A 27,997-nucleotide genomic window follows, 5' to 3' on the forward strand; every position below is an offset into this window, starting at 1 on the left:
CTTACTTGTCTTACTTGCCCTTTCTCTTGCTGTCTTGCAGCCCATGGGATCAGAGCGGATGGAGATGCGCAAGCGGCAGATGTCTACGACCCAGGAGACCCCAGGGGCTGCCCAGGCTCAGCACAGCACGGGCAATCGAGGGTCCAACGCCTGCTGCTTCTGTTGGTGCTGTTGCTGCAGCTGCTCATGGTAAAACCCCGCTCCTTCGAGCCCCCGGGGAATTTCGGGGAGGGAGAGGGGAAGGGGGTGACAGCCAGGGCACAGGACAACAGAAAGCACACAAACCACCTGGGTAATTCTGCAGGTCTGGGACTAAGAGAGAGGACTGTGCTCTAGTGCTAACACAACCTTCTACTCCAATTTACTCTTTTCTTTTCTATTCCTGCCATTGAAACAACAGATTTAAAAAAACAAAACAAAACCCTTCTCTGTACAATATTTTTATACTTATACTTAAGTTGTCAGTGCTGTGTAATGAAGGTCTGTTCTGTGCAGGACTGGTTCTCCTCAGCCTTGAGCTTTACCGGGGCTTCCACTGAAAACTGAAAGCCATACCAGAATACCTAACAGCTTTAGATTTAGGACTGGGGCTTTACAGGGAGCACAAGCTGTGTTACATGGAATTAGGAGAAGGTGGAAGAATTTGTAGGTCAGAAAATGAATAACCAGGTGGCCAGCACTGGGGGTTTTGTTTTTTGTTTCTTTTTTTTTTTTTTTTTTTTTTAAAGGAACTGGATCTGTTGTCATTAATTCGTGTTTCAAAATGTCAATGTTTCTGCAAATAAGACAATTCATGGCACCTGCAATTCATATGAAGTTAATCCTTGGGATCAGAGACTTTAAACATGGTGGGTGTTTGCTGATGAGGCGTTAAGCAGAACGTACTCCAGAAGAACTGCCATTACAAGGTGTTAAGGAGGAAAAGTTAGAAGGGAAGGCAAAGCAAGAGGAAAAGGAATCACTTGATTCCTTAAATTAATGATTTGTTCACCTTCGTTCTTTTACCAGCTCCTCCAGATCTAACTGATTTCATTCAAAACTGAAGTAAAGCTTCCCATACTGCTAATTAGTGGGTGAGACCAGAACTTGCATTGAAATAAAGAAAAGCCTTAAAACAGAAAGATGTGCTTCCATGCACTATCCACCACAGAAACCCTTCAGAGCAAGCAAACCTGGCACTGAGGTGAAGGGAAAAAGTCGTAAATAACCTTACAGCCCAGGCTAGGAATCTATTCCACCATATATTTTTTTTTCCAACAACAGCTGGTAGCAAATCCTTTGGAGAAGAGCTTTAGAAGGCAAGGGAAGAGCAGGCTGATTCCTTTGCTATTGGTACTCAACTCATCAGAAGCTGGGATACCCAGTTCTCCCCTCCCTAATGCAAATAGTGAGTATTTTACAAGGACAAGAGGTGATTGGATATTTTTCTTTTTGCAACATGCCAAGTACTCTGGCTCTGATCCCACCGAGCTTTTCAGCAGGTGCTTGGAGATAAAATAAGTTGGAGTTTAAAGAGACAGTAGGTACTGTGCCTGTACAGGGCCAGAGCTTGGTCCCTTGCAGGATGGTGTCTGTGTCCAAGCATCCCGTACACATTCCAGTGTCATCTGAACAGTTGCCCAGTGCAATCTCAAATGCCTCAGTCTAGAGCTGCACTACACAAACAGACATGTCTTTCCACAAAAGGAAGAAATAAGGCACATTTACCTACTAAGTCAGAGTACAGAAAATTTGCATTTTCTTTTAAATTGTTGATAAAGTGCTTTTTTTGCCATTTTACCTGATCTTTTCCAGGATGCTCATTATCTGTGCACCTCGCTGCTCAAACAATTCAAAGAAAGCAATTTATTCAATAAAGTGTCTGAAAGTACAGGAATTTTAAGCAACATCAAATTTGTATTTGCATTTCAGAATCATCTGGGAAACCAGTACAGGCTCCAAAACAGAGCAGCTTGGTTTAGCTTTAAAATAATTTCTGATTTTTTTTGAGAAAAAACTGTTTTCTAGTAGCAAGAAATGCAAAACAAACCATAATTAAGCTATTTATATTCCCTATTCATAGAGCCTTTTCCTCAAAATAGCTTGAGTACTTTGAACAGAAAAAAATTATGAATAGGAATAAAAATAACCATCTCCGTGAGTCATGCAGCTGAGCTGCTGAACATCCAACATTCAGCACACTCTTAATAGTAGATTCAGGATGAAGCAATAGTGAAATGAGTCTCTCAGCTGGATGCTCAGAGCCTGTGCTCATTCCTACAGCCAAAACTCAGCCTCCAGCCTGTTACTCTTCCACATCCTGAGAAGATGCACTATTGCATTTGTCTCTTCTTTTCGTGTTTATCTGTAGATTTCTAGGGAAGGAGCCTGCCCACAAGGCATTTTCGGAGGCATGTCATGTTCTCTTAAGGAAGGTTTTATTATTTCTTTTGTCTCTCTCCCCTTTCGTGCATTATCCTATGAAGACTTAATCACTCCTGTTGGATCTGTTAGTTCTCCCCAATCCAAAAATAGCTCTGACAAGCACATCACTCCTTGCTGTGTGTGACGAGCACACAATATACCAACTTTCATGCTAAAAAAAGGCCAGAATCACTGGTTAAAAGGGTAGTATAGGACTGAGACAAAAAGCCTTACTAGAGATACATCAGATTCTTAAGGATTAAGGCAACAAAACAGTTACAATGTTAGGATTAAAGAAAGGTAAGGTACAAATGAAGGAACTCAGTTTGGTATTTTCCTGAAAGTTAAAACAACTTTATTGCTCTATTTCAGCTGGAGGAAGGACCCATTTCATATAAATTATAATTCATGGGACCTTTTGTGCTTGACAAATTTTAAGCAGCTTTACAAACTATATGACTGCACGGTGTGTGCGTGCACACATGCCTTTCTCACTAAACTACGACAGCCTGTCAACTGGAACATGGTCCCCATCCCTTAAAAAGAAGTACGTGTGTGCTCAAATCCAGTCTCAAATGAGAAAGAATCATCTGCCACTAACAAAAGGATTTTTAAAAAATAGAGTTATTTAAACTAAGTCTTGATGAAAGCAGCAGGAGTTGACAGCTACCCTTCCATGGGACATGAAGAACCCTCTCTCGGTGACCACTAGTCAGCAAACATTTACTTTTATTTTTCTGTAATCCTACAAACAAGCTGACACTTGTTTCCAGTCAGACACGATATTGCTGAATGCTGTTTTGAGCGTATCTGTTCTTTGTGCTCCAGGCCTCACATTTTCAACCACATATTAGCACTTTCTCAAAGTTACAATCAATTACTACACAATCTGGCTGTACCTACATCTGAACTCTGAAAGATGCTTCCACTTCCAACGTCTCAAGAGACACGTTTAGCTTAAAACTTGTCCTCCAGCTGAACTCTGGCTGTCTTGTATCATGGTATCACCATTCTAAACCAGAGCCTTGGTCCTCATCGTGTGCTATGGAGACAAAAAAGTAGCCAAGGAGAAAAAAAAAAAGAAGAAAAAAAAACCCTCATCGTGTGCTATGGAGACAAAAAAATAGCCAAGGAGAAGAAAAAAGAAGGAAAAACAAAAAGAAGCCAAAACCCAACCCAACCAACCTTGAAATGTAACACATAAAACCCAAAACCCAAACCAACCAACCTTGAAATGTAACACATAAAACCAGTGCATCAAGCCTAACCTAAGCAAAAACATTGCACTGAGCATACACAGAATAATAAGCATCAACGGAGAACAGATATAATACATGATAAAGGGTACTCATGTATGTGTGTATATATCCCATATATATATATTTACTTGTATATACATGTATATAGGGAATTGGACTTGATAATCCTTATGGGTCCCTTCCAAATTGAGATATTCCATGAGTCTGTGATCCCTGTACAGAGTCCATGTGATACAATATTGAACCCTGTTCAGCTACATTAAAGTTTGCCAGGTTTATACAACTGTAAAATTAATGTCAGAGTACAACTGTGGGTAATGTGTCCTTTACCTTCTGTCCTTTGAGCTTTTTTTTTTTTTTTAATATTGGAGGAAAAGCTTCTGGTGAACGTTCAGCTTTTTCCTTTATAAAATTGACTAAAATTTTGTTTTCTACCTTGCAGTCTTACTGTTAGAAACCAAGATGAAGAGAGAGCAAGGAGAACATCTCATGAGCTCCAAGCAGAGGGTATTCCAAACTGTGAGGAAAGGTATGGTCTTTACTTAGTGTTCTGTCAAGCTAAAACAAAGCAAACCCAACTAACCATACTAAATAATCTAAGTGAATTACCTGAATTATGCAAATAACTATCGTTATTTACTTGTAATTTATGCTGAACTTGCAGTCACCTGTCTCTTACCTCCTAAGGAAGCAAAGGTCTGACCTATAATCAGGAAAAATTTATATATATAAAATATATAATCTATATCATAAATATAATCTATAATCTTAGGAAGAATTTTTACACTGAAAGGGTTACTAAGCCTTGGAATGGGCTGCCCAGGGAAGTGGTTGAGGCACCATCCCTGGAGATTTTCAAAAGACGGGTTGACGTGGTGCTCAGAGACATAGTTTAGTAACATGGGGGTTTTTTTGTACGTTTTTCTTTTGGTTTTTTATTTGGGTTTGGTTGATGGTTGGACTAGATGATCTTAAAGGTCCCTTCCAACCTAGACAATTCTATGATTCTATAATCTCTTACTGATTTATATGCACTGTGTAACCACATCCCCCCTTTTATAACACGGCAGATCAAAACCAGCATTGTAAACACAGTCTCCCTGTTCTCTGAAATCATTTTTAAATACATCCTGTTCCCAGCAGCCATGTGATGAATCTTACTGGCAGCGCCCAGCCTTAAAAAACAATAAATATAAAGAGGAGCTCAGATCCTCCCCAAAGTCAGGCTCCTCTTCAGAATTGCTCTGAATTTACAGGTAATACCTGTAAAACCGTAATAGACAGGAGGGTACCTCTTACAGGGTTGAATCATTGCTTCTTTCTGCATATTTTCATTCAATTTTTAAGAGTGATTCAAGAAGGACTGTTGGGTAATGGAAGAAATGCTTAGCTGTTGCAGAGGGAATTTATTGCAATTACTCTGAGCAGTAAACTGCAATGTTTGCATCAAAGCGGGGGCAATCATCTGCATTTCAGATTTTGATAAGCACACTTTCAAAAAGCATCTTATAAATATGTTTACTAGAGTTTGCACTTGGGCAGCTCTGGTGAGGAATGAAGAGCCCCACGAACCTTGCGATGTTGTTCCATCGCGATGCCAGACGCCTCCTGCCAGCTGCAGACAGTAACAGTCACTCACTTCTCTCCTCTTGTCCTCTCCTTCCTCTCCAAGCCCTGCTCCTACTCTTGAAGAAGTAAACGCCTGGGCTCAGTCCTTTGACAAGCTGATGCTTACTCCAGCTGGCAGGAATGCTTTTCGGGAATTTCTACGCACCGAATTCAGCGAGGAAAACATGCTTTTCTGGATGGCCTGTGAGGAACTGAAACAAGAATCCAACAAAAGCGTCATTGAAGAAAAAGCAAGACTAATTTACGAAGATTATATTTCTATCCTATCTCCAAAAGAGGTATATCACTTTCCTCAACACATTCTTTGATGCTGCTTTGCACAGTTAAGTTCTAACGTGTTTAAAGCCACAAAAAGAGAGGGTCTTCCAGTACCTAAAGGGGCCTGCAGGAGAAATGGGGAGGGCCCCTTTATCAGGGAGTGGGTTGATAGGACAAGGGGTAATGGGTTTTAAACTGAAAGAGGGGAGATTTAGATTAGATACTAGAAAGAAATTCTTTCCTGTGAGGGTGGTGAGCCACTGGAACAGGTTGCCCAGAGAAGCTGTGGCTGCCTCATCCCTGGAGGTGTTCAAGGCCAGGCTGGATGGGGCTTTGAGCAACCTGGTCTGGTGGGAGGTGTCCCTGCCCAGGGCAGGGGGGTTGGAACTGTATGATCTTTAAGGTCCTTTCCAACTCTAACCATTCTGTGATTCTACAAAAAATACTGAGGGAGAACTTTTCCCCCCCACATTCCACTGCCATCAAGTAGAGGTTTAGGGGAAAAAGGCAGACCCATCGTTGAGGTGAGATGGTCAAAATGACTTTCACTGGCTGTAAGAAAGCTCTCTCCTGGTGTGCTGGTGTGAGGTCTTTAGTTTGAGGCACAAATATATAGATGATCGCTTCATCCTTGCTCAAATTTAATTTGTTGGACAAATCAGTTTCTTTCTCCTTTGCACTAGGAACAGGGTGAATGTGTCTGTCCCAAAGCAGAGTAACTACAAACAAAGTGTTATTTGCAAAGCACAAATTGCTCCAAGAGCAGCTGACAGAGCCCACAACAAACACACCGACTTCCTGGAAATTTTCAAAACTACTTGTCTCTCTGCTGTTAGCAAATATGTCGAGTTTTGAAGACACCTCAGTTCAGTTTGAATGTAATCCTATCGAGCAGGATGGAATTCATGGTGTAGGGGAGGACTTTGTAGAGTAGGGTAGATGGTTGGACTCGATGATCCCAAGGGTCTCTTCCAACCAAGACGATTCTATGATTCTATGAATTTTAAACCTCCTGGTACCCTTGCAAAACGCAAACTTAATTGTTTGCGGTGCAAGTTGTACTTATGTACTTATAAAAATGCTATTTCAATCTAGTTAGTCTACTCCAATACTACTAACATCTTTCTACAGACGCTACCTCCTCGCAGAAAACAATGACAGCATGACTTGTATGTTGTATGGAACCGTTATAGCCATACCTGTGGTTCCCATCAATGCACCCTGCTTTTTAGCAGGAATTTGATGAAGTGAGAACTTCCCAGCTTCCGTCTGCGTCACCCTGCTTACTCCAAACTCGGGTCCCTTGTCAGGGAACTAACTCCCAAGGAAATGAACCATCACAAAAAATTACAAACCCTCTCTCCTACAGAGCAGGACGTTGGTCTGGCAATGATCCACCAGTCCCTCTGGGTTTCAGTAGTAACAGGGTCCCAGGCAGCCTTCTTCCAAGGGAGCCCCAGTGAGAAAATGGCTCTGTCCACACTCCAGAGATTACCACTTCTAGATTTCAACACAATCACTTCTTCACCTACCTACATTTAGCAGTTTTTACACTCTTGAAGGACACCCGCTGAAAGGGTTAAAAAAAAAAACAAACCCAAAAAGACTGCTTTCTCAACCAATAAAACAAAGCTAAGCCCCCCCCCCCAGGTGTACCATTCAGCACTATTATTTACGTGAGTTTCTATTTTAACACACAGGTCAGTCTGGACTCCAGAGTACGGGAAGTTATTAACCGGAACATGCTGGAACCCTCACAACACACCTTCGATGACGCACAGCTCCAGATCTACACCTTAATGCACAGAGACTCCTACCCACGGTTTATGAACTCTGCCATTTATAAGGACTTGCTTCGGTCCTTATCTGAAAAATCCATTGAAGCATAGAATTTTTTTTTTTTTTCTGAAATGTATTTATTTCGAAGCAAACGGAACTCTGGGCTACACCAATCCACAGGGAATTGAGAATTAATGAGATCTCTACCTGAAAATAACTCAGGCAAGTTTTACTACAGACTGAATGATTTAAACCCGCACAAGGCTCTGACGACAGTTTCTCCTCAAATTCAGTGTTACTTTGCAAAAGAGAATGAAGAGAATGAAAATGTTGTTGTTCAAAAAAAATGCAGTGGGTTTTTTTTTTTCCCCCCAAACGCAGCACGCAGCTCAGATGCAGATCTGTTCCCAGGCACGTCTGAGGCACAAACGCCAACTGAGCACGAAAACTAAGTTTTATTTTTAAGTGGAGTGTTAGAATTCGCTTGAGAACCAAACCAGTTGTCCCATCCACACTGTGACCAAAGTAAAACAGGTACTGTCACTATCCCAGTTACACCAGACAAGGTTTCCTGTGGTGTAGGGATCGTACTGGGCACGGGTATAACCTCCTGTCTCCGTGTATCTAGCGGTGCACTAATGGAAATCAGCGTGGCAATCTCAAGGTCGTGAAAGATAATGGTTGAAATAATGCTGCCTATAAAAACCTTTCGCTGAAGAATTGCTATTTTACTACTAGAGTCTGCTGAAAGCATTTTTAAGTTCATACTGGTGATGTTTATAAAGTTAAATTATTTCCTTAAGAGGAAGAAGAGTCTGGGCATTTAAATTCTGAAATAAAGCACAAGAATTCTCACGTTATTCTCTTCCCTTGGTAAGTAGAGGTCACATACATTAAAGTATTTGCTCCTGAGAGGATGGGAGCATCAACCATCTTTGTTTTGTACATATTACATCCTCCTGCTACCTGGCAGCAGTCAAACACTTTTTAAGTGAGCATTACCTCGGGTATCTCTCTCTTTACTAGAAATGGCAGTTCAGTGGGGAACTAATAAGAGTTGGGTTAATGGTTGGACTAGATGATCTTTAAGGTCCCTTCCAGCCTAGATGATTCTATGATTCTATTACAGATACTCACATGTTTAACTGACAAAAGGAGGAAGCTGGAACTATCCTCTTCTGATATAGCACTATTTCAGACCGTCCAAAAGAAAAGCAACAGCTCCATCTGCTAATGAACCATGTTCGTTTACAGTGCCCACAAAACACTACACTTGATTTCTGATCATATCTTAAAAATCACAGGAGGTACTAGGAAGGTGGTAAATTGAATCCGCATAATCTGTTTGTAGATCTATTGTTCTAACAGCTCCGTTAAATGATAAGATTCACTACAATTCCACTATATTAAACTTCGGAGTTTATAATGGACTTCCATTAAATTGTATTTTTTCCTGCACGTTTATTTAAGTGAACCAAAGTGACACAAATAGGTAGGAAAAGGACATACTGGGAACAGAAAGGAAAAAAGATACCCCTAGAAGGGCAGAACCAGAGAGACATAGCTCAGTGAGATTTACTGGAGCCTTTCTAAAACCTCTTTGCCTAATTCCAGCACTACGAAAAGCACGAAATGGGGACTTTCTCTGCAAATAGGAAATGGGAATAACAAGGCAGAATTTAGGAGATCAATTTAATGGTTTCCCCAAAGCATTCTGCAAGAGACACGCTCTCCCCTTACTCCATTTGCACTATTGGGTAAAAAGTGGTGAGATTTTTCATTACACAGCACCACAGAAGAAGATGCGATGGACGGTAAGGGTAACAATAGCTGTGGACCAGTTTCCATCATCTCCTTGCGAAACCAAAATACTATTCAACGTGTCAGCACAAGAAAATAAACAAACAAAAAACCAAAAAAACTTATAAGAGGCAGCAAATCAAAGTGCTTTTGCCCTGTGTAGCACGGCACTGGATGAGGAAGTTATGAGGAAGCCCTTCTATACACCACTACTTAAGCCACGGTCCAGTCAGCAACTGCCACTGCTCAACGTATGGACACTGGTTCTCTCAGCTGAATTTCTAGTAAAGGCACCCAAAGCACTATCAATGCAATTTTTTTTCAATACAGTTTACATCAAGCACTACACAATAGGGAGTAACTCCCAACAAACCAAACCAGCCATCTCAGTAAGGCAGCATCCACGGGGAGCTCGCAGCCATGCTGACAATGCTGGTTTTTTTTCAATCAGGGTGGGTAAGAGTGCTCTAAAACTTACTTTGTCAACTTTGAGTTTAACTAGGTCAAATTCAGCTTGCTGGAAAGATCAGACACACACATCAAAAAAAAAAAAAGATGCTCAAAGCGTGTCATTTCATGAACTGGAGGATTTCGTTTCTTTTAAATTATCTCTCTTCCCTGCAAAGACACCTCATTAAGAGCTGGAAGACAGACCAAACACTTGTGCTTTGTGTCACGCAATACATTCTAATATTCTGCAAGAAGAAAGAAAGAAAAAGTTGCAAGGAAATGAGAGGGAAGAGAGAACTATATTAATTTGGGCAGTTCTATGGTTAACATCAGATTCTTAAAAGAAAAAATACATTCTAAGCTTATTTTCCATGTGTCGCAACTTCTAAGCAATTAAAATTCCCTAGGCAATTTAAATTTTACTTCTGCATTACAAGAAGCTGACACTTAACAGTGGGCATCTCTCCTGAAAAAATCTTAACAAGCTTTATTCCTGTGGATTAGGTTTAAATTTACACCCACCACCAATGGCAGAATGCTGCTCCCTCCACAACCTGAGAGTCTCTCTTAAATTCCAACCAACCAACCCACTCAGTTAAATATCTTGTTATTTTGAGGCTGTTTAATGCTGGATTTGATTGAAGAGGGGAGGAAGAAAAAAAAGAAAAAAAGAAAAAAAATAGCCTGAGAGGCTCTCTCAAATTCCAACCAACCAACCCACCCACCCACTCAGGTAAATATCTTGTTATTTTAAAACTGTTTGATGCTGGATTTGATTGAAGGGGGGGAGAAGAAAAAAAAAAAAAAGAGGAAACCAAAACCCCACCTGCCCAGAAGACAGGTTTTTTAACTACATTTAATTGGAAACCAAACCCCCACCTGCACAGAAGACAGGTTTTTTAACTACATTTAATTACTATCTGCTAGTTCATCACGCACAAACTTTTCTCAGGGCGAAAGTGAGTTGCACTGAAAAGGAGAAGTTACTATACACGAGCTGCTGCATGAATAGCAGGAGAAAAATAACCATGTTGACACAAAATATTATTTATAATTCATCAAGTAAGAAATTCTCACAAAATCAATTTCTCCTAGTAAGCAGGGTTGGTTTGTCTTGGCATTTATCTAACGGCAGGATATCATTAAGCTCTAAGGACTTTCCAGCCCACTGGTATTCTTCTCTCCAGCCTCTGCACTTCACAAACCAACAGGTCCCACAGAACACACACCACTCTTCTCCCCAGCCTGCTAAGCTCTATTAAAATTGCATGGGCTCCTTCAGCCAACATGCTGGGCTTCACAATGACCTTTCAATTCCAAAGTCATTAACACAATACAAACAAAGAAAAAAAACACAAACTCTCTCTATATATATCCTGAAGGGCTCCACTTTACAAACATTAAAATTTATCACATAACCATCATGTATTTATGCACTTTCTGATTACAAAGGATATCTGAAAGAGAGAAAATAATGAGAAAGACTATCACAACAGCAAGTAATTTTTAACCAAGTTTGCACTAAACAGTACTTCTGCCAAGAAAATATCAGTATCATTTCAACGACATTAATGAAAATCTATGCTAATGTTGCAACTAAGTTTATCCCGAACCTTTTAAAATGGTCAAACAATTCAAGATTAGTGATGATGCAGTGAAAAGAGAAGCCAATATACAGCTGTATGAAATTGTACTTGGGGGCTAAACTCGTATGACTGACTACTAACGATCTATCTCACCAGGCTTATGTTTGAAAGGCAACACAAGCACTTTTTGCAGAATAAAGACTTGACGTTAATGAATTTAGGTTCTACCCAAGCTGATGTGGGTTGGAAGTTTCAATGTAAAATTCACCTGTGTGACCACAGGTGGAATCCTGAATTCTGGGTATAGACCAGGCATTTCCTTTGCAACGCCTGGGAAGTGCAATAAGGGCTTCCAAGTGGGGTTCACAGAAGCCAAGATCATTGAGCAGATATTCACCTTCTGCTCAGCGCTAGTCAAAAGGAATCATTCAGTACAAGACATTTTAAAGCCCACGCTTTCTCCTGAGCAAGTTCACAGAATTATACATGAGGAAACGCCTTCTCACTAAGGATCTGGGAGCTGCGTTTTCTGAGCAGCAGAAACCTCCAGCCTTCCTTACAGGAGAAAGATGGCATCCTTAAAGACCCACACACCCACACACTTTAAAAGGAACACAGCCTTCTCTTTTTCTGTGCTAGATTAGTGTAAAAACTAGCTTCAGTTGTAGGGCAACCATGCTCCAGTCTCTCTTTCATCTGAGAGGATTCAAATGTCCATGAAGGTAATAACCAAACCTGAGAAGAGGAGGCTGAGGGGAGACCTTATTGCTCTCTACAACTCCCTGAAAGGAGGGTGTAGAGAGGTGGGGGTCGGTCTCTTCTCCCAAGTCACAGGCGACAGGACAAGAGGAAATGGCCTCAAGTTGCACCAGGGGAGGTTCAGGCTGGATATTAGGAAAAATTTTTTCACTGAAAGGGTTATCAGGCATTGGAATGGGCTGCCCAGGGAGGTGGTTGAGGCACCATCTCTGGAGGTGTTCAAAAGACGGGTTGATGTAGTGCTGGGAGGTATGGTTTAGTGATGATGCTCCTTGTTTGTTGTTTGGGTGTCTATTTTTGTCAGTCAGGTTGATGGTTGGACAAGACGATCTTTAAGGTCCCTCCCAACCTAGAAGATTCTGTGATTCTGTGAATTCTGGATGGGGGAGATTTACCCCCAGTTTTGCTGGCACGTTTCACTGCATAAAATACCTGAAGGCACTGGGTCAGCCACAGGAGGACTGCAGCCCAGCAGACAGGTCAGCCAGCTGGGAAATGAGACACAATCCCAGCCCCACTTCTTCATCCTTCTCCTACATGTCCTTCAGACTTTGCATCCTCTCCAACAGAGGAAGGCAATTTCAGACAACGGGAAAAGGGCAGCACCTGGTGCACAGAGGTGCAGCCACAGCTCACAGCTGGGCAGTGTTCTTTTTGGAAAACATAGCAGGAATAGGATTTAGGCACCTATGATATTTTGGCATCTAGCTCTTGGATTTCATCTTTCACCACAAGAAAGAAACTGTTCTTTTTACCCAGGCAACAGGAGAGAGAAAGAGTGAAGGCTGTTGCCACAGCTGTAAGGTAAGATTAGGTGAAACAACCTTGTATTTGAACTCCTACACGGATACACCTACACGGCAGAAAGCGCTCCTGCAGTTCTAGTTATTTTAATGAAGTTCAGATTCTTTCTGTGCTTACCGAATTGTAAGACATTTACTATATTTGCTCAAAAGGTTATTTTCTTAAGCGTCACAGTCAGGCATCAAAAGGCCAGGTAGTGTGAGGAGGGTTGTGCACACCGACCTGTGCCTGCCCCGTACGTACGCCGTCAACAGCAGTGGAAATTCAGCTCTGCTTGGCATCCAATAGGCAACCATTTCTAAATTGAATGTTTTGGACCTGTTTCTTTACAAGGGTCTCCAAACAAAGCACTGCAATTCATATTAAATGAATGTCATCAGTTTGTCCTTGTCTTAAACAACTTGGAAAGAAAAAAAAAAAAAAATCAATTACGCATCTTTAAGTAACTGTTAAACAGCAATCCTGCCAAAGGACCTACATACAGGCTAAAAATAAACCCATTCTGTTAGTAGAAAAAATGAATGTTTTCTAAATTAGGGCATTAATATCAAATTGAGTTTAAAATGGTTTTATATCAAGTTATGCAACACAGAAAACCTTGGTTTTTCCTTTACAGTCAAGGAATTTATTCTCCAGGAACCAGACACACCCTTCCCATCCCCCCATGAATCCTTTATACATCACCAGGATAGACCTCCTCGGCTCCAGGCTTTGGTAAATTAAATAATATAAACTTAGGTGTAACAAAAAATTCGATCCTTTTCTAAAGATATTGACATGTTTTCCCTTGAAAAAGCATTTGAAAATACTTCCAAAGAGGTGCGCTACTAAACAGCAGGCTCTAACCAAGCAGTATTTATATCATTCCACATATAGAAAAGATCGTAAGTTTAATAATTTATTCTCACCTTCAGGTCCATGATTGACATCGGATATTCTACATCTCAAAACCCAGTTTTTGACAAAATTAATGTCATTTATATGAAGCGAATTTAATATTAAGTCCCCAGGCAGTTCATATGGTGATGAATGGGTTACTCGGTTGTCAGGCACATTAAGCAAAACTGGACACTCAAATCAGGTTTAAGTGATTATTTTAAGACATTCCTAGAAATAACACTTACTGATAAAATGTAAAATACATTATTTGGGCAATAAAATATAGTGCATTGATCAAAGCTGGTTACATAAACAAGCTTAACCAACCACTGCAATAGAGGTCATGGCATCCACTAATAAATTTCCAAACCCCACGACCATAAATTGAGTCCCAATTCAGAAACAGTATGCACAAACTAGAGAGTTAACTAAATTATGATTTAGTTAACAACCGAGTTTAATGTAATTAGATGAAGTTAGATGCCTTTTCTCTTCGCAAAACTAGTGAACACAGCAGCAAGAAGCAAATTTCATTCTTACAACTGCACAAATATGGAGAGATAAAATACATGTGGGAGGAGCATGTATGTTTCAGACCACAAAAAATATAGTACATTATTCACATCGTTAGAAAAAAACAAGCCAATTCCCAAAATGTTTAATTGGTAAAAGTTTAATGTCAACTTACTTATAAAAATGAAAAAATATTTTAACATTCACCATACAATTGAGCGACCTGGCCCTACTGACTATCAGCTAGAAGGAAGGCAGTTAAGGAAATGATGGTTGTGTCAAAACAAAGGCTAATTTCAGGCATGTATGCTGCTTTAAAAAAAAAAAAAAAAAAGAAAAAAAAAAGAAACAAACCGAAAACCCCTCGCGTTTGCAGGAAGCTAGATGCTTAGCCTAGTTTTTAAAGCTAATTACAAAAATCCTCTTTCATACTGGTCCAGATGTCTTGACAATTTCTTCTTCTTCTAACAGAACTGTCAAAAGAAAAGAATTTTCATGAGATCTTCATACAGCTTATTTCTAAATCTTTGCAAGAAGAAACAGAAATATGACACCATACTTAGGATATGGAAATTACTAGTCAAAGCATTTGCTTATATCATAACCATTCCTTCACTCAAGCATCTTTATACGGACATATTTATAAGTGTCACCTTACAGAAGGTTTTAAGGACAAATAAACTTTTCCAGGTACCGCATCAAACAATTTATACACTTTATAAAAAAGATATCTTGGAGTATAGATTTGAACAATATTCAGTAATAAGATACTTAAACCAAAATGTATAAAAGGACTTTTCTTATGCAATAATCTTAGCATATGCTCTGCAACATGGTTCTGCAGAGCTGCAGTGTCCTTAAGACAGAAACACAATGGAATTCTTCATGTTGCCTGCTATCCTATTGTAAGCTGTAAATTGTACAGGCCTTCAGGTCAGTGTTCCTCCACTTTATCACACTACCAGTGTTCCTCAGAAGCTTTTATAATTCCCAGCTCCTGAACTTAAAAAAAAAAAAAATTTAAATCAAGTTATCACCGCCCTACACTCATCCTGGCACAGGAATATGGCAGCAGTCATCTCTTTTTTTATCCCCCCTTCTTTTCAGAGTAGCAAAAAAAAAAACAAGGGGAAAGAAGCCAACAAAAGGGCTAAAAAAAAAAAAAATTTAAATCAAGTTATCACCGCCCTACACTCATCCTGGCACAGGAATATGGCAGCAGTCATCTCTTTTTTTATCCCCCCTTCTTTTCGGAGTAGCAAAAAAAAAGGAGCAAAGAAGCCAACAAAAGGGCTTTAAAAAAAAAGCCTATTTCACTCATCAAAGCAGAGATTAAAAATGGTGAAGAAAAACAAAACACAGTGACTAACTTTGCCGCTGCTCCATGTGTGATCTCACACCTTCAGTCAAAAAGCTATTTTGTAATATCAACATGTAATACCATTAAAGGGCTAAGAAATAACCAAAAGTCAACAGAAACTCATTTGTAATTTACTGTAAACCAAAATTAAGCACAGAGCCTGGATGTCTGCTAGGAAATACATAGAGTAGTCTCACCTTCCATCTGTTTCCACATTCATTACAGACCACAAACGTTGTCATGGGTTCATCAGCGCTGCGGGTTTGAACCTTCATCAAAGGCAAGGGCCAGAGCAGAAAAGGAAAATTACTATCTTCAACTTTTGTTAGTATGTGTTCAATGTAAAGGTTTAAAATCAAAGTTTGTCATTAAGGAAACACATTTGCATAAGAAAACAAGTTAACTTTCTGTATCAACTGGTTTTTTGTCTGGACTATAAAGCGATCAAACTTATGTCTTGACACATTCAGTAGCACTAAAATATCCATTTTGGCACAGAAACTGTGCAGGTATTTCTAGGAAAAAATTGTTCTGTAAAGCTATATGTTCAGGCCAGCTTTACATATATTTACTGATGCAAAGACTTAAAAATCTCATGATACAAAACCAGCTTTCTACTGAAAACATCTGATACACAATATTAAATTATAAACTTCGCTGATCCTATGGATCAAAATTACATGCCCTGAAGCACTGCTAAACAAATTTAAGCCCTTTTTGCATACATTTCCCAATTAAAATAGAGAAGAGTTGTAGCAATGACTGTAAGTCAGGGTCTAGTATTAGTCAAATGGGAGATTATGTACATATTAAAAAAATATATATTTTATATGTTTGTATCATTATTTTCTGCCATTTATTCCTTCCGTAAAGAAAAGTTTACACATATTAAAAACAGTAAATTACCTCTCCTCCATATAAGACCATATTAATGCGATGTAATAAGCAGAATTAGCAAAAACTCAGTGTGGCAAAGAAACTAACGTTTCAGGCTGTACAAATACTCAGCTTGGAGTTACATAAAATCTTTGGTGAATTGGTAAATTAATATGACAAACTTTCTTTACGTAAGCACACGTAAGCAGATTCAACTATTTCCACGTATTTTGTAACCTGTTAGCATTTTGTTAAAAGTTCATTTTGTAATTACAACTTTCTTCTCTGAAAATAGGACTCCAAGCTTTGAAAAATGACAAAAAAAAATAAAATAGTGTGAATAAGCCCATACCTGGGTGTATGTACAGTTCTTCTTTTTGCACTTGCCACACGTAAACAGATCAGTTTGGGTACCTCCCGTTTTAGCCATCTGGTGCTCTCTGATAGCTTCTTTGGTCAGATTTTTGCGCATTTCTTTCAGCTCATCACTTGCCATTTCCTGTCGGGGACAAAGAGCAGACAGTTTTCTAGAGAGTTCTAGTTTTAAAGAAGTTGTTAGCACTGTGCAAGCCCGTATCTTCTTTTATTAAGAATCCATGAGCAGCAAGTCTAATTAAGGGTAAAGTAATTCTACACATTTTTTTGATTTTACAAGACAAGGGGTATTTCACAGCACAAAAGCCACAAAAATCAGTAAAAGTTACAATATTAACCCCCTAGAAACGCAGTTCTGAAGTTCAGAAATGTGATATAGAGACAAGTTCTCCAGAAAGGAGGAAAAATGTCCTCTCCCTAGGTTAGATCCTTGCATAATTATCTCACTGACCTAAAGAAGGTTATAGGAAAAATTTACACTATTTTGAGTATTTCCACATTTGTACTGAGAAATACAGTATAACCAGAAGTCATACACACTTCGTTTCAAAACACTAACCAAGGAGCTCAGATTCACCAATTTTCTTTTTCCTTTCAAACAGTGCTAGCGTGCAGATTCTCCACAACAGACAGTAATCAAGCAAAAAACAAGTAGTTCCATTTTTCTTCAGCAAAGTTTTACTCCACATCCCACGTGGACGGTGGAATGCAAATCTTGCATTAATGCTGTTTCACTTCAGAAGTAATCTTAACACCAAGGTGGGTTTTAGTCATTATAATTTTAATCCAAGACGTTAATTAAAACAAAGAATGGGCACTGGACAACAGAAAATGTATGTTTATGCATATGTACATACACATATGTAAAATGAACAAACAAAATAGGTACTGAAGGTACAATATATTTTTCTTTACACATTCCTTTATCAGTCTGTTTGCTCTAACCTGCACATAAAGCTACAGAACACAAAAAAAACCCCAACCACCAAACCTTTCCTTTAGAATAAAGTTATTTTCATTAGTTGATGAAAAATTTAATTTCTTTGTCTCCAACATACTCCTTTATACCTGGTTTGAGGGAGGAGAATCCAACACAAAGAAGCAGAACTACAGAACTGGAATCAGATGTTAACTGTGCTTTCATTTTTCTCTCCCACAAAACCTAACTTTTCATTTGACTTCCTACATTTATTTGGATTTGTAAAGATCCCCTATCGGTTATGGCTTTTCCTATTTATGGTGATGAGTTTCCTTCAAAATCATGTGAAGCATTCTGTCAAATCTGAGATACAGTGAGCATCTGAATGGGAATTTCTACTCAAGTGTCCAAAATGTTTTTTAAAAATAACATATTTAATTTGATACAAAGGGCGATTCTCCTCACTTCTTTCCCCTATCAGTTATGGCTTTTTCTATTTATGGTGAGGAGTTTCCTTCAAAGTCATGTGAAGCATTCTGTCAAATCTGAGATAAACTTTAAACAAACACCTGCCTTCTGACCCTGAAACAAAATCTGGTATTTAGGAACCATTAACAGACACCACTTTCATTCCCTCTGCCCCAACACAGCCCTGCCTAATTCAGACTGTGCAAGCCACAAACACGCCATAGTCTCTCAGATGTGCAGGCAGCTCATGTAAATTATAAACTTTAAACAAACACCTGCCTTCTGACCCTGAAACAAAATCTGGTATTTAGGAACCATTAACAGACACCACTTTCATTCCCTCTGCCCCAACACAGCCCTGCCTAATTCAGACTGTGCAAGCCACAAACACCGCAGTGTCTCAGATGTGCAGGCAGCTCATGTAAATTATTTTTATGGCTAATAACTGCAGGTCAGGACATAAATCCAACAGGGAAATAGTTCAGGACCTCTGCTTTACTCACCTCTGCTGTCATTTTGGCAAACTTGTCAGGAGGAATGTTCCCACATAACACGTTTTTCCTTAGGTTAGGATTCTTCGCATCCTTGAGATTTGCTATCCTACTCCGTACCCTATTTTTGTATTTCATATCAGTGTTTTTTAATTCTTGAAAAATAGGTGCTTTGGATTTAAGGAACAAAACATTACCAAGTAAAACAGAGCACTACAAAGGATTCATTTTGGGGGGCAACTTTTGACCGAGTCCTTCCCCCCCACCCCAAATCCAATCAAGTTATTTTTCTGTTCATCACAGCAAACTTCACATCCTTCTGAAGCCTAATCATAGTTTAGCACATGGCCAGTGAAAAATGAATTTGTGGGTAAAAAGTTGAAATTGTGAGAAGTCACCCATAAATTTATGTCCAGTTCCTTGACCTCATCCTGAGGATTAACTGCTTTCTAAACCAAATACTCAAACACTGGCAGGCAGTTCAATAGCAGAGTTTTAAAACAGCTCTGCAACACAAACAGGAAATTCCTTAAGAGGAAAGGTGGCTGACTGTAATTACCTAAGGACATCAAGTTAGAATCATGAAGCTTAAGACTATTTCTAAGCTTAAGAATACACCCAAGAACCTCTAAAATAAAAAGAAGCCCAGATCTGTGCTCTGTAATTATTCAAACATTGCCAACAGAACAATCCTTTTGAAAATGGCAAATTAATTTAGAAATAAACTTGTAGAAAATAAAGACATTAGAAAAAAAAATATTACAATTGTTAAGAAGAAAAGATTTTAAAATAACATGGAAGAGCCCAGCATTTTATGTCAGAATGCTTCAGTAAGATATAATGTTGCTGCCACAAGGGAAACATACCGAACTGAAAAAAACCCCCACACGCTCACCTACACACATTCCTACATGTTTTAAGGCAAAGCATTTAGGTTGTGCTGATTTTTTAAACACTACATTTCTGCACTGATGCACTGAACACAGTTTGTTATTTTTGCTTTAAATGAAATTTTAAAAGATTCAATATAGAGATATTTTTAACATTAATAATGCTTTAAAAAAAACCCAGTCTTGTTCTAGCGTGCATAGATGTACAACAAAGGATATCTTCTTCAATCTGAGAACCCAGCTCTTCCTCATCAGCACCAATAGCAATGTAGTCATCTGAGGAAAACAAATATTAAAATATTAGCAAACTGACAAATCTCATCAGTATCCCACATCCCTGACAGCCCATTCAAAACTCTGAAACTCGGCAAATTATGAAACAACTGCAGTGAATATTCCTTTTGGAGAGAAAGGTTAATTGACTGTATACTTATCCCTTCAAGACTTTGCTAACATTACTTGGAAGAACAAGAATAAGTGAAATGAAGAGCAAGAGAAGTTTAAAAATAGTAAAACAACCTGAAATTTTTCAAAAAAACCCCCAAAATTCCAACATCTTGTTGCAAACACAAGTAATAACAAAAAAACTCTGCCATAACCCGAAATTTTTCAAAAAAAAATCCCAAAATTCCAACATCTTGTTGCAAACACAAGTAATAACAAAAAAACTCTGCCATACAGAAAAATTTTAAGTATTCTAATAGGCTTAGCAAATATTCATCTCCACAGCTTATCTGCAACTAGAACAGGCTACTGAAAAAGAAAAGATTTTGAATTGTGTTTCATCAATTCTTCCATAATAGAAGCATAAATAATTAATGTTTTGCAAGCATGCAAGAGAAACTCATCTCCACAGCTTATCTGCATGTAGAACGGGCTATTGAAAAAAGAAAAGATTTTGCATTGTGTTTCATCAATTCTTCCAGAACACACAATAGAAGCATAAGTAATTAATGTTTTGCAAGCATGCAAGAGAAACATAGTAATTGAATAACAGAAACAATATTATTAGATATTTTTTAAAAATGCAAAGCAGAGATGTGTCACAAAACATGTAAATAAACTACAGCAATCTTGAAGACAATACAACACTTCATTAGAAGAAATAAGCTACAGCAATCTTGAAGACAATACAACACTTGTTCTAAGTTACCTTGGAAAGGGCAGCTGTCTTTATGAATAAGGGTTTTGGTCAGAAACAGTAAACAATTATCTTGAGACGTTTTAGGTCGAATTTGACCCATTATGTATTTTCCTCCTCTTCCTTTTAACATGGGTATACTTCAGTGAGTAACCCAAACAACACTTCTCCTTCACGCAGAAGGCCATAAAACCAGAAAATACCATTTTTTGAGATTGGCATTCAATCTATAGATGATTGGTTTATACTTGCTGTAGAAAGTAACATAGCAAAAAGAGTTCTTGGAAAACTAGCTAAAATTAAGACCACGTAGAGTTATGAATAATAAGATGCTATATACAACTTTCTGGTCACAAATTATTTTAGAAGTCCATGAACTACACATCCAAAGGACCACAAATTGATGGTCTTTAGTCAGTTTTGATTATTGTCTGTATCTGAATTTAGTTGAATTAAAAGAAAGACTAGAAGAATGAAGAGGGTAAAAATGGATGAATGAGACATCTGCTTACACTGCGCCAGGTGACAAAAAGCTAAGAACAGAGGAACAGGAGCTGGGTTGTAAGTTCTGGTAGAAGAGAAGGACCCACAAGAAAAAATTCATATCATTCTGAGGAGTCCAACTTTCCATTTGCTCCTTATCTAGTGCATCATTCCATTTGTCGGTTTAAAGAGGGGGGGAAAGACAAAAAGCCCACCCAAACAGTTGAGGAATTTAGATGCTTGAAGCATGAAGACAGAGCAGTGTGAGACTCTTTTACTGTGAGTAAAACTCTTGTTGCCATGAAACTTCAAATTAAATCAATACAGCAAGGCAGAATGCAAACCCCAAAATCTTGTGGCCCAGAGGAAGTGTGTAAGAAAGGCATGAATGTAGTGGCACTCTCAGAGATAAGACAAAAAAAAATAACAGCTTCTACAAAAAGATTTAAGTGAGGCATTAAGGAGGCAATAACCTTCCTGAAAAGAAGTTCCACTGTAGGCAAGATATCAGATGACCAGAAGCCACAAAATGTCCCATATCATCAACAACAAAAAATGTATTTCAATACATTCCCATGTTGTCAAGGTTACTCATTACTTGCAACTTGGGTGAAGTGGCCTGCGGGTAGATACACACGAATGGATATAAACAGGGTTTTTTCTACCGAAAAATAAGAGTGGGAAGGGCTCAAATAGAGAAGAAGGAAATAGTTAAAACTTGAAAAATCTAGTCTTCAAAGCTCACCTCCTGTTCTGAGAGCTGCAGAGAGCATTTCTCTACACTTCACTCGTACAGAATCCGAAGTGCTTGGAGCCCGGGGAAAAGAAGGGATGAAAGAATTTGAGGGAGTGCTACCCTCCTCCTTCCTGCTGCTGGAATTGCTACTTGAACTGCTAAAAAAAGGCAAATTAAAAGAAAATTAATATTAATATTTTTCCCCCCCTCTTCAAATAACTGTTCCAGGGCCAAACACAGGTCTTATTCTACATCCATTTGATGGTATCCAAAAGCCAATTCTTAAGCCACTTCTTAAAAGCTACTTACAGCTCTAGAGTCAATACAATTTTAAAAGTGTCTTTAGAATATTCACCAGGGTATTCCACACAATAGGGACACAGCAGGTATTTCATTCCATTATATGGCATGTAAGTTTCAATTCTCAGTTCTCTACATTAACATAAATATCTTCCCCGCCACTGAACTTTAAAAGACTGAAGGTACATCACACTAACATTCAGTCTGCTGAAGTGGTACCATGGTCACAATCAAGCAATTAGTGTAGCTTTGCAAAATGTAAGCCAAAAAGTTTTCAGCTTACACCCGGACAAATGGTTAGAGGTTAAATTTCAATCTGAAAATGGCTGCTGGAAACATTCACTAAAAACAATAATGTAGATTAGAAATGGGCTTGCAAATACTATTTTGGAAATGTTCTTCAGCTCCTATAGCATCATTAACATGGACTCATTTTTCTGGTAACATATAGAATCATAGAATAACCTATTTAGAGTTGGAAGGGACCTTAAAGATCATCTAGTTCCAACCCCCCTGCCCTGGGCAGGGACACCTCCCACCAGACCAGGTTGCTCAAAGCCCCATCCAGCCTGGCCTTGAACACTTCCAGGGACGGAGCATCTACTGCTTCCCTGGGCAACCTGTTCCAGTGTCTCACCACCCTCACAGGAAAGAATTTCTTCCTGCTATCTAATTTAAATCTCCCCTCTTTCAATTTAAAACCATTACCCCTTGTCCTATTGCTACACTCCCTGATAAAGAATCCCTCCCCAATATTTTGTGTTTACCCAAGAAAGTACAAAACTAGATTGGTTATTAAATGTCAAAGCTATCAGACAAAAGCAGTATTCTAAACCTCTAACATTTGCAGTTACCAAAAAGCTATGACTGAAAGCTGTTTTACAGTTCTCAAAGCTCAGTGCTTGTATTGAGAGAGGAAGGAGTATTTGACAGATAAGGCAGGTGGAATAAACAATAACTATTCTGACCTGTAGCTTTCATTTTTTTCATGGCAGCAGCAGCAGCAGGATTTACCTCCCTAATAACACACCACCTCTTGTGCAATTCTATGTATTTCAGAAAACAATGTGGAAGCTGTCTCTACTGTGACAAAATTGGACCAAATAGTTTAATGTTGATTTATACGGAATGAGGTCATTTGTATAGTCATGAAGAATCAAGCACCTTTCTTCTCTTGCTTCAGGGCTGTTCTGTGAGGAAGATGCAGGCTCCTTCTTCTTTTCTTCAGAATCTTTATCAGTTGAAGGTCCATCTGGAAATACAAAACACGAGAAACTCTCTTTTACCCAGAAATAGCAACCAGTGGTAAAAGATCTTTGATGATTTCTCCTGCACCAGTTGGAAATGCTCGCAGCTCCCACTCTCTGCTTTGACCTTCTCTTGCAGTACAGCCTTCCACTCCCCAACACCCTCCCCAACCCAGCAAATGGAAAATATGACAACACTTCAGATCCTTCAAGACAAGTCCAGCATCTGCTTGAACTGACAGCGAAGACATGATGAAAACATAGACTTTTACGATTTCTTTTTGCCAGCCCTCCTGCATGAGGTAGACATAAACTATTGCAGCAAGTCTTGAGTTGCCTTCCATGTTTTAAATATAAGTTCCTACTAAACATGCATCATTCTTTTTAATTATATTCACAGGATTTCTACCGAAGGACTGAAATTGTAGTGTGAAAGTTACCACGGTTGCCAAAAAATATAAAGATCATTTTCATACGCTTTCGAAGGAGTTTTTCGGACACACAACTAGTATTTTCTGCAATAGCTCTTAAATTATTTGTCTTAGTGTCTATAAATATTTGAATTTGCCTTTCCCATACAGGCCACGTTTAATGATGATTTTATAAAGAATAAAAATGAAAGCCTTTATAGAAAGGGCAATCGCAACCTTTAACTTCAGCTTAATGAGAACACATCCGACTTTCTATTGTAAAGAGGAATTCAGAGTGGCTAAAACGAGCTCCTGCTTTGATTTGCTCTACAGAAAGGCAGACTCTCTGCTGCCTACAGAGAAAGCCTAACGAGACTGGCATCATTCACCGACAGATTTTGTGAATTCCTCTCTCTAAGCCCTCATAAAGCTGCCGTTACACTTCTAAATCCATAGACATATATTGCAAACTTTAAAAAGAACTAAAAACAGATCAAGAAAAGTAGGGAAATCTGATAACGCTCAGTCTTTCCCACAAAGATGCCCTGAACTAGGTGTCTAAATCCTTGTTTAAGCATCAAAAAGCATCCTCATTTCCAGAAGAGCCCCATCCCCACCTTTCTGTGGGGAACTTGGAAGAATGGAACACATATTAACGTGCACATTCACATAAAAATGATATATAGTGATATGTAATACATGATATATAATGATATAATATTAAAAATATTCTAAATATGCATGTAAAGTTTACCCTCATCATTTTTTAGGTACATGATCATTTTTGTCAGAGGCTTTAAGACAGACTGACAGATCAAACAGAACGTTGGGGTACAGCTCAGGTTCTACAAAGCAGTGTAGATGCCTCAAAGCTCTGTTTCTGCACATTTACCTCCATATTTCTTTCTGGAACACAAGTTGTCAAAATCTGTCTGTCAAAATCAGAGCTGATGTAGGTATCTCCTGCCTATTTTACATCAAATACACCGCTATGGTATAGCTGGCACCTGGTTTTAGTTAATCAAACACTTCCATTTAGCCCAGCACCATTTCATCAGAGAAGGCAGGCACCTGAGGACATCTGCCAATACCCCAATTGCAAGCAGTTCTCCAACTTCAGCAGCTGAGACAACTGGACCATCTTCAGGCAAATGAGTCTTCAAAACTACGATTTCTTTAATCGCTTTGAGGAGAGTTGAAAGACTGTTTTGTTTAATCCAGTTTTAGAAATCTTAAAATAAAGTTAACAATATTCTCTGTTTGCTCAAAATATTCTCCTAACTGTTTAAGTCATTCGCTCTTACGGATCAAAAGCTGGAAAGCACCGAGGAGACCCAGTGTCAAGCAGTATTTATTCTTAAACTCACACATTAATAAGGATTTCTTATTTTATGAAAATACTGTATTGACAAAAGAACAGAGTGCAATTAACAGCCTGCTAGACATCATTTCGACTATCCTCTGGGGAAAGGAAAACAAGTTATCCTCAAGAGATTAAAACTCCCTACTAATTAACTTATTCTACATTCAAGAGCCAGACTCAAGGCAAAGGGAAAATGACAGCTAATGAGAACTACACCCAGCCACAGAAATTCTAATGAAGTAAGATGGAAAAAATGGCCCTTCTATGAAAGATATTTAAAAATTCCAATGAGCAAGAGGTTCGTATCAGGAAGTCTGTAGAACATCATAAATATTTATAATATATAGTACATAATATATAATATATAGTACAAGTTGCTTTAAAGAGGCACAATTACTTTTTCAACTTTGTACAACTGTTAAAACTTACCAAAGCTTCTTTTTTCCAGAAACAAACTGAAATTGTCATCAATTTTAGGACTGAAAACTGTAACTTCAGAGTTTTAGCTATTGCAGCTTCAGAAGGCCATAAAAAAATCTTTAAGATTATTTTTAAGTAAGATAAGTTAATTTATATTAATGCTTCTTTAAAATACAAAGAACAAACATGAATTGACTATTAGCCATTGGAATAAGTCTATCAAATTCTGACTACTGCATTGCAATTTCTACCTGGGCCTTGCAATTAATTTGAAAGATACTTCTACCTTTGTCAGCGAAATAAACTCTCCAGGGTAAAACACGACATTATGATAGTGTTAGTAGCATTATGATAGTGTTCTCTGTTACCAGAACAAAATTTTTAATCTAATAATATATAGTTTGAGGTCACATAATTAATCTGAATGTTAGAAGCCCTTAACAGCTTCATCATATATTCTTCTAATTATAATTATATTACACGCGAACTCAAGACATTTGCTAGTAGCAAGAAAAAAAAATTAGATGTAACGTTATAAATTTTTAAGTTTAGCTTTAAATGACAAATCTTTTTAAAGAAAGAATTTTTCAGAAATGTTAATCAAAGATAGCTAGTTATCCCCTGGAAGCACATGAGAATTTAATTAATGGGTTATCTTATATCACTGATTCAGTATCACCACCAAAACTTGGAAAGTTTTCTGAGTATTCAGTTTAAGTAAAATAAAGGGAAAAGATATGAGAACAAGTAAGAAATGGCATAGTCATTAATTTTACAATGACCCTCATATTTAATAATTCTTCAGGCCCCATTTTCCAGACTCTGACCAAAATAATCTTGAGATGCACAAGCAGCTACACTTGTCAGCAATTCCTCTGCCAGATGTAGTAAGACATGAAGGTAAGATCAGAGAAGCTTCTTCCTAGTAGTAGCGTAGGGAGGAATAATATCAAAATTATCAACTGCCATTTTAATTTTTTTTTTTAAGTATAACACATTAACTACTTTGCTATACATGTGGGTTTTTTTCTATACAGTATGACATAATTTGCATCGTGTGTTATTCTCTCTCCCCACTGATAATCCTAACAAATTCTAGACCTACTGATCGTACATGGAACAGTTTCAAAGATACATTTGAGAGGAGGTGATTTCCACAGCTCATACTTGATATGGAAATGAAACTATTGAAATTATTTTTGCACTTGATTCTACTTGATATCTTATAAAGACATATACTCTTCTTATCAACAGTAAACTCTTAAAAATACTCTTAAATGCCATTAGACTGCAATTTAGGGATTTGTTTTGTCAGTAACAACTTTTGTACTCTTCTTATCAACAGTAGCCATTAGACTGCAATTAGGGATTTGTTTTGTCAGTAACAACTTTTTTGAGCAAAGCCAGCAGGTTACTTGAGGGCCTTGAATAACTTTACCTAATGACAGCATTAACATACCTGTAAGATAGTCCTAGACTGTACCAGCTTGCTCCAACAGAGTTAGACTCAGGTTCAAAATAATAAAGGATTTTATGCACAAAGTAATCTGAGTAAAACGCTCCTGTGAAGTCTGGCTGGTGTAATTGTCTCCTGACAGCACCGAGCGCTTAAACATTCTTTTAAAATAAAATTACTCAGGCATGCACTTTTTTGAAATAGGCATTTTGAAATGCTCGTGGCCCCATTTTTCGTTTTTATTCCCAGCACAACAGATAATCACATTTGCACTTAATGTCAAGATTATTGTCCAATCATTCTGCATGTCCAGTTGAGTACATAAACGTATTGGAGTTAAGATTATTTTGTTAAGAGGTCTGGACATTCTTTTTCACTGTATACTCTTTCAGGACGCAGTTCAGTACACTCTTACAGAGCTCACTCTTACAGAGTTCAGTGAGTAATTGTTTGTGATGGGGAATGTTACATTCCTTATGGAAATTTTGTTGTTGTTTTTTAATATAAAGGAATATTCCTCATGTTCTGAACGGATAGGTATAGATTCTTTATCTGCATACCATACTCTGTAGATTCAGCTATTTGTCAAAAAAAAAAAATCTTTTTAAATCCTGTGTTATAATTGAACAGTATTTTATTCTGAGAGCAGAATTTGCTTCCTTATGTAAATTGTGACCAACTCGGCTGTGTGGTTTAACGGCGAGACACTTCAGACACAGCTTTCAAGCCCTCTGCTGGGCAACCTCCCACCCCCTGCAAACCCCCTGGTTAACCCAGCCCAGCTCTGGTGAAGCCATAAACACCTGGTGATTCACAACCTCACTTTGTGTTCTTCTCACGTTTCCCACGCGTTCTTAAACCCTAAGTTCCGATAGCATTGAACTTCAACGGCACATGCAGCCTGAACAGTCAACAATTCTTGCCTGAATTCAAAATGTCATTT

At 38.3% G+C, this 27,997-nt stretch overlaps 2 protein-coding genes across 3 annotated transcripts in view; one reads left to right on the top strand and one right to left on the bottom strand.

The window, feature by feature from the left end:
- The window catches only part of RGS20 (regulator of G-protein signaling 20), a 28,788-nt gene extending 20,034 nt beyond the window's left edge, over window positions 1-8,754 (top strand). The window contains exons 2-5 of the mRNA XM_014936898.1: window positions 41-189; window positions 4,105-4,191; window positions 5,335-5,569; window positions 7,250-8,754. Of these exons, the coding sequence (XP_014792384.1) occupies window positions 41-189; window positions 4,105-4,191; window positions 5,335-5,569; window positions 7,250-7,438 (660 nt within the window). The 3' untranslated portion in view covers window positions 7,439-8,754. The remainder of the gene's footprint in view (window positions 1-40; window positions 190-4,104; window positions 4,192-5,334; window positions 5,570-7,249) is intronic.
- Window positions 8,755-13,615: 4,861 nt separating this feature from the next.
- TCEA1 (transcription elongation factor A (SII), 1) overlaps window positions 13,616-27,997 on the bottom strand; it is a 30,766-nt gene continuing 16,384 nt past the window's right edge. The window contains exons 5-11 of one of the 2 annotated variants that reach the window (XM_014937014.1): window positions 23,323-23,410; window positions 21,868-22,016; window positions 19,718-19,774; window positions 18,621-18,775; window positions 16,708-16,854; window positions 15,677-15,748; window positions 13,616-14,592 (exon numbers count right to left, since the gene is read on the bottom strand). In XM_014937014.1, coding sequence (XP_014792500.1) covers window positions 14,584-14,592; window positions 15,677-15,748; window positions 16,708-16,854; window positions 18,621-18,775; window positions 19,718-19,774; window positions 21,868-22,016; window positions 23,323-23,410 — 677 coding nt within the window. In that variant the 3' untranslated portion in view covers window positions 13,616-14,583. The remainder of the gene's footprint in view (window positions 14,593-15,676; window positions 15,749-16,707; window positions 16,855-18,620; window positions 18,776-19,717; window positions 19,775-21,867; window positions 22,017-23,322; window positions 23,411-27,997) is intronic. The other variant, XM_014937015.1, reaches the window with a different exon arrangement.

The sequence above is a fragment of the Calidris pugnax genome, unplaced genomic scaffold (genome assembly GCF_001431845.1).
Source record: "Calidris pugnax isolate Ruff unplaced genomic scaffold, ASM143184v1 scaffold51, whole genome shotgun sequence".
NCBI classification, from domain to species: domain Eukaryota; kingdom Metazoa; phylum Chordata; class Aves; order Charadriiformes; family Scolopacidae; genus Calidris; species Calidris pugnax.